This window comes from Microplitis mediator, chromosome 7 (genome assembly GCF_029852145.1).
Source record: "Microplitis mediator isolate UGA2020A chromosome 7, iyMicMedi2.1, whole genome shotgun sequence".
Classification (NCBI taxonomy): Eukaryota; Metazoa; Arthropoda; class Insecta; order Hymenoptera; family Braconidae; genus Microplitis; species Microplitis mediator.
The window spans coordinates 15,972,255-15,985,703 of NC_079975.1; the positions used below are offsets into that span (position 1 = coordinate 15,972,255).

Consider the following 13,449-nt stretch of genomic DNA (forward strand, 5'->3'; position numbering starts at 1 on the left):
GAACCGCGAGAGGAGAGGTTTGTTAGAAGTCATTAGAAACCAATTAAACTAGATGCTGGCACAGTTTGCATTTTTATTTTTGTACAAGAGCAAGGACATGATCCATGATTTATGACATTTCCCCTCGATTCTGGTCTATATAAACTCGCGGTTTTTCGGTCTAGATGTCCAGTCTTCTTAATCTCAGTTGAGCTTAAACTTCGTTACGATATCTTTTTTTCACTACGCGTCGGGTTAAGAAATTATTCTGCGGGGTTCTCAGCTCTTCAACGCTATTAATTCACGAAGCCAGCCTAGGGGTACAAATCAAATAGAAATTGAACGCGAAATCTCTACCTGTTAAATCGTACGATTTATAATAACAAACGATCTTCCAACCAACAACAATAATTCAACTGTACAACTGAAGCTGAATAAAATTTACATAATCAATTGTAAGTTCAAGTTCTTTTATTATTATGTCTTTAGAGTAATTTTTATATTGGTTACTATTTCATACTCATTACCGTAACGACGAGGTCTCCGTCACCCGAGTAAAGGACTTGAGTGTCTTGACTCAAAATAAGAGACTGTATATGAATATTTGCATGTTAGACGTAACAACAATTTTATAAAATTATATATAATTGTATAAAATTTTATGAAACTTTATGAAATTTCACAGAATTTCACCAAATTTCATTAGTACGATTCCATAAAACTTCATGAAATTTTATGAAATTCTTTCCGTAATTTTTTTTTCTCTCAGTGTATTTTGTCTACGGTTATGATTCCGCGATTATTTTGTCCGTGGATAACTAAGCGCGGCCCTTTGTATAATTACCGCAGAGATAGATTGACTTATTCGTTTCTTGAATTATTACCATGGTATAAGTATATTGTAGCCTATCAAACTTATTCAGCTAACTATAGAAAATAATTATATAAATGAATAGTTCTACTTTTTTGTCGAGTCAAAAATTTAATTTATCGTAAATAATTTTAATCAAATGTTGTACATCGTAGTAATAATGTCTATTTTGAAATAAAAATAATAATTTGTTTTCATTAAAAGTTATATTTGTCCATCGTGTGACGGGGTAAAATGAGTTATATTATCGATCGACATCATGATTTTACACTGATGGTCACTTACCGTACCTGTAACTCCAAACGAGCATTCAAATGAGTGTTTTCGACTTGACGCCGGGCGCACAAACTGAAGAGGCTTGCACACAACTTCCAATCATAATTCGGTAGGGCTGAAATATTCCGATAATTGCCAAAGTCAATCAAGTGAATTTTCTATAAACGCAAGACAGCAGCGGATGAGAGACAGAGCCGGAAGAGCCGGGTGCCCAGCTAGACGCAGGACTGCCGACTACCCGAATATCAGGTAATTATTAAGTCGCACTTGGCTTCTCAGTGTGGTACCAAGCGATACTTCCATCCATCTTAGAATGGAATACCAGGCAGGCTGCTGGTATTATTTAACAACTCATTACTAATTTATCTGAATAAGCAGGTATCGAAGTAAAAAAAAAGAGAGAATCAACTACGAGAGGACTAAGACGAAACAAAGAAAAGAAGTTGAGACGACCCGGACATACAAGACCGATAAGGACCAAGAGGACTCATACAGGACAAACGACGAAGGAAGAATCAACGTAAATCGCGATAGGTATTGCGTAAAATATTCCAGGCAGAAAGACCGGAATATTTATTAATTAAATACGCAGTCATACGTCGTGTCCGCGGAGTGTTATATCAATATACGTGCATTAAATCGAAAACCAGAATTAGATATAGCTTGTTCCGTTAAATCCAGGGATGGAGGCCGGATTTACTATGCAATAGAAATTTCCAGGCAGTTCGTGTGAACCACGTGCCAGGAGATTTCTTGCAGAATTTAGTGTCCGATCTAGTCATAAATAATTGAGTATTAAAATTAGAATAAATTAATTATAATTAAATTAAAAAAGTAAATTGAGTAAAATGGATTGAAAGATTAACTAATGATAAAAGTGTCGGAAAGTCAACGTGAGCATTAATGTTCAAGTTTTGAGTATTGTGTATAGAGTCGGTGATCAAATATTAATGCGTAAGAATAATTGAGGAAATTATTAGCTCGGCTTATCAAATTTATTATTAAATTGATATAAGTTAAATATGATCGTAGGTAATTAATTAATTATATTGATTTAATTCGGAAAATGAGTGAAATGGAATTTAATATAGTTAAAAGTGTGTGATTTGTAAAAAGCGTAATTATAAAGTTAGTGATAACGCCGGGGGCCAAGATTGATACTGAAATAATAAATAAGTCTTAATCACGTAGGAAGTCCAGGGGACCGCGTGAGATATGTTAAGGTTAATCACGTAGAGGGTCGAGATGACCGCGTGAATAAGTTGTTGAGTCGTTTAGAGGGTCCAGGGGATTGTGCGATCTAGGTATAAAGCTTTAGCCACGTAGAGGGTCTGGGTGACCGCGTGGAATAGGTTGATAAAAGTCGCGTGTTATGTGTAATAAAGTCCAGGAGACTCAATGTGTGTGTGTGTGTGTGTGTGTGTGTGTGTGTGTGTGTGTGTGATAGTCAAAGATAGTTGACTTTATAAAAGATTGTTGGGTTAATGTATTATAAGGTTTAAAATAAAGTACGTGAAATGTAGTTGACTAGTTAAGGTGATCGATTAATGTTAAAAAGGTTTAAAATAAGTTGTCGAAGGTAATTGACTGAATAAATAAAGAGTAAAAATAGTGATTGTAAATAAATTTTAAATTATTTATGAAGTATCCTTCCTCATTCTTCTTTTACCAATTAAATTTACAACGACCCTGACAAATTAAGACCCGGTTCTGGAAGACCGCTAATACTTCCAGTGGCGCCAATTTGAAGGACGACCAAGGTAACAGTTCCCTGTTATAATCGAAATAAGAAAGTTTCCCATAATTTATGTGTACGCCTCATTTATTATAACTTCGATACCATCTCTTTCCACCATGATGGGCGCTTAGAGTTTTCCGGATTTTGACGCAGTGACTTTTCTAGATGTTCATAGACCTTGAAAAAATAAATTGATTGAATAAATTAAATTCAAAAAAGCCAATAATTCAGAATAAAAAGTATACTTTTCCATCAGACATTCCTAAGGGAGAGTTTATTATAAAGTCTGGAGGTGCAAGAACGTCTACAAGTACAACAGCCTCATCAACAAGTTCTTTCGAAGTTTGCAGAATTCCATCACGTAAAAATTTGTCTATTTTTGATGAAGTATCAGCGAACTCTCCAGCATATAGATCACCAAGTCTACGTTCAAGGCACATAGAACCGTACAAAGAACACATTTTTTTCAACACAGTTTTTTCTTCAGCGCTCCAACTTGGATCATTGATTTTTTCGACGAAGCATTTCAGAATTGCATACTATAAAATTATAAGAGATTAAAAAAATTAAATATGAAGTACAGTATGATGTTTTTAGGTTTTATAAGAACATTCTTAATGATTGTTGCTTCAAATCGAGTCAAATATAATAATGGCGTAGAAAAAATAAAGTTAAATAATTTCGTCTTTTATTTCTGCTTCTGGTTGGAATCAATATAAATTGTCGAATTATATGAAATAATTGGTTCCCATTTAACTTTAAAAATTAAATTTTCAACAGATGTGAACGTCTGCAAGTACTCGAAAAATCGTTCCCGGAAAAAAATCTGTATTTATATTGTAACACGTTGATATATATGGGTCATTCCATCTCAATTCAACGACATTGCGACGGTGACCCTTTTCGATTTTTTTTGATTTTTTACTGTGTTTTCATACATGTAAAAAGAAGTTTTGATCTAAATTTATAGCTCTTCATCTCTACCCTTTCCGGAGTTATGATTTTTGCTTAAAAAGGATATAACTTTAAATATAGTTATGACAATCTCTCGTCGGGGGGGGGGGAGTTGTTTTGTTGGATTTTTAACGCTCTTTCCGAAAAAAATTTAAAAATCAGAAACAAAAACTTTTGTAATGCTATTTCAGCCATTTTTAGTCAAAAAATTAGTTTTTCGTTTAATGGGACACTTCTAATTGTTTTCAAAAAAATTCCCAAAATTCTATGTTGAAAAACAAAATTTTTAAGACATAACCGAAGATGGGCACCGGATAACTTCTAGTAAAAAAAATCTATCAGTTGACCCTGCGGGCCAGCCCTAAAACTTCCCGCTGTTTCCGAGCTCCTTGAGCTTGAAAACTTTGTCATGAATACATTTTCGAGCTCTTCGAGCTCGAAAATACTTTAGTATGCCTTTCTTTTCGAAAAAAATAGTTTTTTACCATTTTTTCTCCAACGATATCTCTCAAACGAATAAACCTATTGAGACGGTTGAGGTGGCAATCGACGCGTTTTATCAAGTTCTAAAGCTATTCGAATTTTGAATTCGATTTATCGAGTCGTTTTTGAGATATTTCGAAAAAAATAAAAAAAATTTTTTTTTGAATTCTTTCGACAACGGTTTCTCTTGAACGAATGAACCGATTTTGATGGTTGAGCTGGCATTCGACGCGGCTTATAAAGCTCTAGAGCCCAGTCTATTTTGGAATAAATCCATCAAGCACATTAAAAGTTATCCAAAAAAAACATTTAAAAAAAAATGTTATTTTTGGAATATCTCTGAACCAGCTGTACCGATCAAGCTCAATTTCTCACAACTTCAAGATATTAACAAGCCGCGTCGAATGACACCTTAAAGTTCAAAATCGGTTTATCCGTTCAAAAGATACAGGTATTTACATACATACATACACTCGGACATCATCTTGAAATTAGTCAGAATAGCTTCCTAGGACCTCAAAACGTCGACATCTGATGAAAATTCGATTTTCGTAAATCGGACCGAAACCAAAAACTTCCCGAATTTTTGAAAATTTACAATTTTCTTAGCAAGGAGTTAAAAATTAAAAAACAATTTTCAGCCTGTGATTTTAATACCAGACATCTGATAAAAACTCGATTTTCACAAATCAGGGTAAAAACAATAACTTCCCGAATTTTTTAAAAATCGTTGACTTTCTGATCGGGAAGTTAAAAATCACACACTTTAACTATTATCCACATGCCGTTTAAATACAAACTACAACAGGTCGATTTCTTCATGAAATCCGTTTAAAAATTAAATTTTCAAATTGATTAAACAAAAAATGTATCTTACCATTCTGGGTATCGCACTTTTTTTAACTATTTTTATTTTTTAATGTCGTAATACTAAACAGGTCCTAATTTCTTGTGAGCTCGAATAGCTCGAAAAAACCGATGCATTGTTGCATCGAAGAGTTCATTTAAGCTTGGTGGGCTTAGAAATATATTTATGATACTGTTTCCGAGTTTCTTAAGCTCAAAAACAGCGGAAAGTTTTAGAGTTGGCGCGCATGGTCAACAGTTTCCCAGATTTTTTATAAAAATTTTTTAATGGAATGTGGTTATAAAATTTTTTAATTGGATTCAATCAGAGTTTTTATGCAGGGATACAACTAAGCTAATTAATAAGATATAAATTAATATAATAGCACTTTTTAATAATCTTACCTCTCCATAAATAAGTGATAATGATTTAGCATAGAAAGTTTGAGATTCATTCCTAACTGTAAAGGGATTATTTCCTTCATTCTTCAAAGCTTCAACGCGTTGGCAAGTTTTTTCGAAATAGTAACAAACCAGCCATTGAAAAGCCTTAACTAAATCTGAAGAAAATAATTCAATCCATTATTTTTGCTTTACAAAATATTTTTATAGGGTGAATGCTCTTAATATCGACACGTTCTAAGAGCCGGCTGCTTGAGAGTCCTTTTTTATACTACAAATATTTGAGGCCTAACCTACTAGGTCATAAGAGATGTACTATAGTTATAATTAATAATTAAGATTCGAGTCTCGTTCTCGAGATAAACTAATGTAGTTACGCTACTCTCGTCCAGGTGTCGAAAACAAGAAAAAGAGAAACTTATAATATATGAGCAATTGAAGATCAAATCATTGTGAGAGAAATTAAATAAAATTGTGCATATTAGGTGGTAAAATCTTGTGGATAAAGATTTTCTTCAATATGTTTTTTTTAGAATCTAACAAAGGTAATGAATTTTTCTCCCCTCCGAGTGGAAAGCGTCAACTTTTGTCTCGCTGTGCGAAACGAAATTGCCGCTTTCCGCCTCCGTCGAAGAAAAAAGTAGTATACACACTAGACTGTTTCAAATTAGGGGACTATTTTTTTTTTTATGAACATTGAAAAATCAAGAGGGTATCTTAAGATATGGCGACAGTTGAAATTTGAGCTCTTAATATTGATATTTAGAGGTAGCTGTTAATAATTTTTGATTTTTCATTTAGTACCCCTCGCGGATTTGGAATTACTGTAAACTCACAGAGAGATCACAGTGAATTCACTTTCACCGTAAGTGTACGGTATGTTGACGGTGATTTCATAGTGAATTCAGAGTCATTTTGTGCCATTTTGTCATTGTGATTTAGTAGTCATTTCACTGTGAGCTTACAGAAATTTTATGGTTGATTTATCGTAGTGTTTTGGGGTGGTCTCACTGTCTATTTACTACAGGTTTATGGTGATCTGACAGTGGTAACACTGTGAGTTCATGATGGGTTCACAATAAAGGCCCTAGGGGTATAAGCATGGTGAATTTGCCCCCGAAAGGTATCGGCTTGATACTGCGGGGATTTTTAGGTACTAATAAGATATTAAAATCCTGAGAGTTTCAGCTTTTGAAACCAATCGGTCTTCGAGAAAAAGCCAAATATGTAAAAATCAGATGAAATGAATATTCTCAGAGATTATTTTATCGATTGACTTATACTCGGGATATGTTTTGGGGGTCGATAGTAGCTCCTCGGAAAAAAATTGGGAGCTTGATCGGTCGACAACAACCTCGAAAAAAATGACTTTTTAGTTTTAATTTCGACTTTTCACGATGTTACGGTTCTGGTACGATTATAAAATAATTTTTTTTGGATTCCTCATCCAATTTCCTATAGACTTAAGTGCTTTTAAAATTTTTAAAAAAGGTACGCCATATAGAAAAAAAAATAAAAACCACTTTTTAAGCAAATATTTACTTTATTTACATGTTTAAAGTGTGAATCATTATTTTTCTAGTTTGTATATGTTCTTGAATGTTATTTGCAAAAATAATCTCTGCATCAGCAGTTAAATTTTGTCATATCATATAATATTAACTAAAATATTATAAACATTATACACATATAAAACAGGAAATAGATTTTAGTTTGTAAATTATAAATACATAACAACAAATGAAAGATATACTTGAGGAAAAAAATGTATAATCATATTTTATCCGTCTTCGTCACTATCCTCTTCAATCACAGGTGAAATACTGTCTCTATCAAATAATTTGCTAAGTATTTCAGCAGGCCTTAAAATCTTTGTTAAATATCTCCCGTGTGATAAATAGTAAACAACAGCAGCAACATGAGAGCAACATCCAATTGTTCTCAGACCATTTGCACACTCACAACTATGCCTCAATATGCTTTTTGGACCAATAGCATTTTTTTTATACTCAATAAAACATCTATAAACCTTTCTATTAATGTGTCTGGATTGAACTTGAATTTTGAGTATATTTGACTATTTTTTCACACATTGAATAGTGAGATTACCTGTTTCATCAAGCATTTCTGCTAAATAGGAAACAGCCTGTTTCAATATGTATAGTAAGCGTCTTACTTCCGACTCAGAGTTTTTGGATGAAGTCATCGAAACAATGAAATCGCAAAATAATGTAGTAAATACGTTAGCTGAAGACGATCAAAAAAATGACTGGCAGCGAAAAAAATTGCCGTTTCAAACAATTTCATCTGAAACTCTTGAAGACTTTCCAGAAATGACAGAAAATGATCTGCGTATTTTTTTCACTGGTTCCTATTAATTGAAACAGGCTGTTTCCTATTTAGCAGAAATGCTTGATGAAACAGGTAATCTCACTATTCAATGTGTGAAAAAATAGTCAAATATACTCAAAATTCAAGTTCAATCCAGACACATTAATAGAAAGGTTTATAGATGTTTTATTGAGTATAAAAAAAATGCTATTGGTCCAAAAAGCATATTGAGGCATAGTTGTGAGTGTGCAAATGGTCTGAGAACAATTGGATGTTGCTCTCATGTTGCTGCTGTTGTTTACTATTTATCACACGGGAGATATTTAACAAAGATTTTAAGGCCTGCTGAAATACTTAGCAAATTATTTGATAGAGACAGTATTTCACCTGTGATTGAAGAGGATAGTGACGAAGACGGATAAAATATGATTATACATTTTTTTCCTCAAGTATATCTTTCATTTGTTGTTATGTATTTATAATTTACAAACTAAAATCTATTTCCTGTTTTATATGTGTATAATGTTTATAATATTTTAGTTAATATTATATGATATGACAAAATTTAACTGCTGATGCAGAGATTATTTTTGCAAATAACATTCAAGAACATATACAAACTAGAAAAATAATGATTCACACTTTAAACATGTAAATAAAGTAAATATTTGCTTAAAAAGTGGTTTTTATTTTTTTTTCTATATGGCGTACCTTTTTTAAAAATTTTAAAAGCACTTAAGTCTATAGGAAATTGGATGAGGAATCCAAAAAAAATTATTTTATAATCGTACCAGAACCGTAACATCGTGAAAAGTCGAAATTAAAACTAAAAAGTCATTTTTTTCGAGGTTGTTGTCGACCGATCAAGCTCCCAATTTTTTTCCGAGGAGCTACTATCGACCCCCAAAACATATCCCGAGTATAAGTCAATCGATAAAATAATCTCTGAGAATATTCATTTCATCTGATTTTTACATATTTGGCTTTTTCTCGAAGACCGATTGGTTTCAAAAGCTGAAACTCTCAGGATCTTAATATCTTATTAGTACCTAAAAATCCCTGCAGTATCAAGCCGATATCTTTCGGGGGCAAATTCACCATGCTTATACCCTTAGGGCCTTTATATTAGTTTTACCATGATTTTATTGTAATTCTATGGAGATCTGATAGTAGTAACAGAGTGAGTTCGAAACGATTCTACAGTAAATTAATGGTGATTTCACCATAATTCCACAGTAAATTTATGGTGATTTGACTATAGTTTCATGGTGATTTGACAGTCGTCCAATCGTAGCTTTCAAGTTCTGCAGTGGCAATTTCTTTTTTTCGTAAAGTAATTCATATTTCGTAATTATTATTATTATTATTTTTTATTCAATGCTCAGAGTGTTATCCCCGGTAGTCTGACTCTACCGAGGGCCTCATCTGAGCGCCAAATCGTCACTGCTGCGATGCTTCATCAACAAGATGATCAGCATGCGCAGCAGGCCAAGTTTCGTTGACTTAGGTGATGGAGGGACAGGAGGATAACAGCCTTCTGCATCCGCGATGCCAGAAACTCAACTTGCGCTGAACAAGTTGGTATTCTAGGTAGTGCATACACAAAAGACTGTTTCATTCCTCCTAGGACGCCAACAATGAGTACGACAAGTTTGACACGGTAGCCTGGGTGAAGTTTGCCAATTTCGAACAGGAGATCCTGATATATTTCGTGTTTGTGCTCTTCTTTGACCGTAATGTTATACTCAGCAGGTGCTGAAAACTCGATGACATAAATGTCACGAGCGGTTTTATCGAAGAGCACAATATCAGGTTTATTGTGGTTAATTTTCCGAGTTGTTGCGAATGGCACGTTCCAATAAATATGGCAACCGTCATTCTCAACCACTTGCGGAATATCTCCTGGCAGATAAGGCAACACTGATATTTTATCAATACCGTGCATATGTCTAAAGTGGTAATAAAGTACTCGCAAAGCAGCATTGTGAGGCGGAACGTATGCACTTCTTCCCAGCACAGAACATGCTGACAAGAGATGCATAAGCGTCTTAGGATGTTGCTTACACACCCTACACAGTGTGTCGGGTAGCTGCATCTGGAGCACTTTTGCACGGTATTCAAGAGTGTTGATTACACCATCTTGGCGGACAAAAATATACCCTTCGGTCTCGGACATTAGGCCAGCTGAGTTAAGGAAGGAAAACGTCAGCTGGGTGGATAAGCCTTGATCACGCAAGTGTTTGAAGAACACGCTGTACATGGACTTGTCCATGTGAGTACTGGTACGATGCTGGATCGTGCGCCTCCGGGGTAACTTGGGTAGTATTTGTAATGTGACATTTTATGGTGAGAATGGTTATAAAAGGGCGTGTAAGCGCGCTTTTCTAGCCTTCCATTCTTGGATAGTCTGAGTAATAGAACAAACTAGTATCAGTTACCTTAAGATCACGTAGTATCATAACCAGAACGTATAATTATAAACCAGATATTGTCAGTAGTAATTGGTACCATAATAAACTACACTTAGTTAAGTAAATTAGTTACTCATTGTATTTATTTCATTTAGTCAATAAATACAATAATTGTTTAATATTATACAAATATATCGGGCAATACAAGACGGTTATTAAGTCAACTGATACAAGTCCTATGCATTTAGTCGCAGTAACATTCGATATTAAGCGCAATTAGTTGTTTGGTATCGGGTATTGATACCAGTGTATGTGCGAAGTGGCAAAACAGATAATTATTTGTTAAATGAGTAACTATCCTGTTAATATTATAACCAGAGTTCGAGTAAATTCACCCGTGCTTATCCCAGTCCACATTATACAATTAAGAGTATTCTAAGTCACACTCTGGCCATCGATACCAAAGGGTATAAAAAGGGTTTCTCAGAGGGTCTAAACCAGCCGCTCCATCATCACCAAGAGCATCATCCGAACATTGTCTAGGTTGAGTATTAGCATTGGTTTAGTTTTGCAAGGCCAGTTCGGGTAAAATTTAAAAGACGAGTCTTTTGATGAGCTAGTGGGGCGATCGACTCACGAAAGCTGTATAAAACTATCTCAAATACAGTTTGAACGTATCCTCAACGTTACAGTTCTGACAAGTTTTTGCTGCTCAGCATTCCTGACGACACTCTTAAATTCCTCCCTAGGGAGTTCAATAAGAGGGTTTACTCTTCCGAGACCGAGGGATTTTGCCACGTACCTTGCTGCCTTATATAAGAACGCTTCCTCATGCCTTTCTCATGACCATAAACAATTTACATAAGGAAGTTGTCTTCATCTGCAGTGAAATGGACAACTTCATATGTTAGACCCAAAACCAAACGATCATATAGACACTCCAAGCTCTGTAGGCCTCTCCCTCAGATGTGCCGAAAAAGGTATAATCTGGTGACTGAGGACTTAGGGTGCATGCTCTGATTGATGTTCATGACTTTACGCGTCTTGATATCGAGATCTCTCAGTTTTTTTCGGGTCCATTTGAGGACACCGAAAGAAAAGAAAAGCACTGGGACAGCAAGCATGTTTGTTACAGAGACATTGTTCTTTCCGGAAAGTTCTCATGACCAGATTTTCCGGAGTCACCGCTCATACTCGCTGCAGAGAGTCGTTTTGATTTTCGAGACGTCCTGCATAGGGCTCCCGTCAATCCCTAGATATTTGTATGACTCTCCGGTGTCAAGATGGTCAATGACGCTCCCATCTACTAACTCGATATCTTCGCGCAAATCAGAGCACTTACCCTTCACTAGATTAACGGCCACGCACTTGTCCAACCCAAAAGCCATGCCGCCATCCCGTGTATACTCCCCTTCGATATTCAAGGCTGTCTGAAGGTGTTCCTCATCAGGAGCATCTACCTTCAGATCATCCATGTAGAGTAAGTGGGTGATCGAATATTTCCGATCAGTTGGAGGGCCCACTGAGTATCCGCGGGTACGGCGTAGTGCAACAGATATCGGCAGCAGTGAGATGCAAAACAGCAGAGGGCTCAGGAAATGTCCCTGGAAGACGTCTGGTTTGTACTGTACAACTTCGGTCACACGTTTGTCGTTGCCACATGAAATGTGGAACCGTGTTCGCCAAAGTTGCATCGTACGCTGAATGCATCCCACTGTATCGCGATTGACCCAAGGCATTTGAGCAAAAAGAGAATGAGCTCATGAGATGTTGAGTCAAATGCCTTACGGTAGTCAATCCAGGCCATTGACAGGTTGCGCTGATAGTAGGCCGCGTCTTGAATGACACAACGATCTACTAACAGATTCTCTTTGCAACCTGACAGGCCTCTTTTACTGCCACGCTGTTCGTATATCTGCTACCATACAGGATATATCTCTTGTAGAATGCGATTATTCAAGATTTTGGTGTAAATCTTATAAACCGCATTCAAACAGGTGATAGGCCTATAGTTTTTCGGGTCAGACAAGTCACCTTTCTTAGAGATGAGCACGGTTCGCCCTTCTACAAGCCAGCACGGAATTATTATTATTATTATTATTATTATTATTATTATTGTTATTATTATTATAATTATTATGATCAGTGAGTGATGACGTTGTTTTTTTTGAGCAGCGAGTTTTTAATTAAATTTTGGTGGATAAAACATGTTTTTAAATCGTTTTTTGTGTCGCAAATCGGTACATTGGAATGTTGAGTCGAAAATGTTTAAAAACTATTTTATCGTCTGAATTTTATTATATTACTGAAGAGAAGTTGTTGCTACATGGTAATTGAGAGGTTAGAATTTGGAGGTTAGAAGTTGTCTACAATAGTGAATATAAAATTAAATTTGTTGCTGAATCTCAAATTCTGTTTTTAATTCACACCCTTGTAATTTCATAAAAAACTTAAACATCGATCGACTCTTACTGTGGATATATCTATTTTTAACGTTGTGGATGGAAAAGTTTACCAAAAAATTCACTGTCATTTAACTGTACACGAGAAAAAAAATCGGTCTATTAGTTGACCCTGTGGGCTAGCCCCAAGACTTCCCGCTGTTTCCGAGCTCAAGAACCTCGAAAACATTATTGTGAATACATTTTCGAGCTCGAAAAAACTTTTTTCTACTGTTGTTTTCGAAAAAAAACGTTTTTCACCATTTGTTTCCAATGATATATCTCAAACGAATTGACCGATTGCGACGGTTAAGGTGACAATCGACGTGGTTTATTATGTTCTAGAACTTATTAGATTTTGAAATCGATTGATTTAATTTTTTTGTAGATGTTCGAAAAAAAACGCTTTTCACTATTTCTCTCATCAACGATATCTCTCAAACGAATAAACCGATTTAGACGGTTGAGGTGGCAATCGACGCGTTTTATCAAGTTCTGAAGCTGATCAAATTTTGAATTCGATTTATCGAGTCGTTTTTGAGAGATTTCAAAAAAAATTTAAAAAAATTTTTTTTCAATTCTTTCGACAACGGTTTCTCTTGAAGGAATGAACTGATTTTGATGGTTGAGGTGGCATTCAACGTGGCTTATGAAGCTATAGAGCCCAGTTGATTTTAAAATTAATCCATCGAGCACATTAAAAGTTATCCAAAAAAA

General features: G+C 35.1%; 1 protein-coding gene and 1 long non-coding RNA gene across 3 annotated transcripts in view; one reads left to right on the top strand and one right to left on the bottom strand.

Moving 5' to 3' along the window:
* The first annotated feature begins 181 nt into the window (after positions 1-181).
* LOC130672210 (uncharacterized) lies at positions 182-2,739 on the top strand. The gene is made up of 3 exons (XR_008990652.1): positions 182-434; positions 1,055-1,375; positions 1,505-2,739. It is a non-coding gene; the product is annotated as an uncharacterized LOC130672210 (long non-coding RNA).
* LOC130672204 (peroxisomal acyl-coenzyme A oxidase 3-like) overlaps positions 2,708-13,449 on the bottom strand; it is a 169,910-nt gene continuing 159,168 nt past the window's right edge. For both annotated transcript variants that reach the window (XM_057476614.1, XM_057476616.1), the window contains exons 10-12: positions 5,553-5,707; positions 3,110-3,403; positions 2,708-3,041 (exon numbers count right to left, since the gene is read on the bottom strand). In XM_057476614.1, the coding sequence (XP_057332597.1) occupies positions 2,952-3,041; positions 3,110-3,403; positions 5,553-5,707 (539 nt within the window). In that variant the 3' untranslated portion in view covers positions 2,708-2,951. The remainder of the gene's footprint in view (positions 3,042-3,109; positions 3,404-5,552; positions 5,708-13,449) is intronic.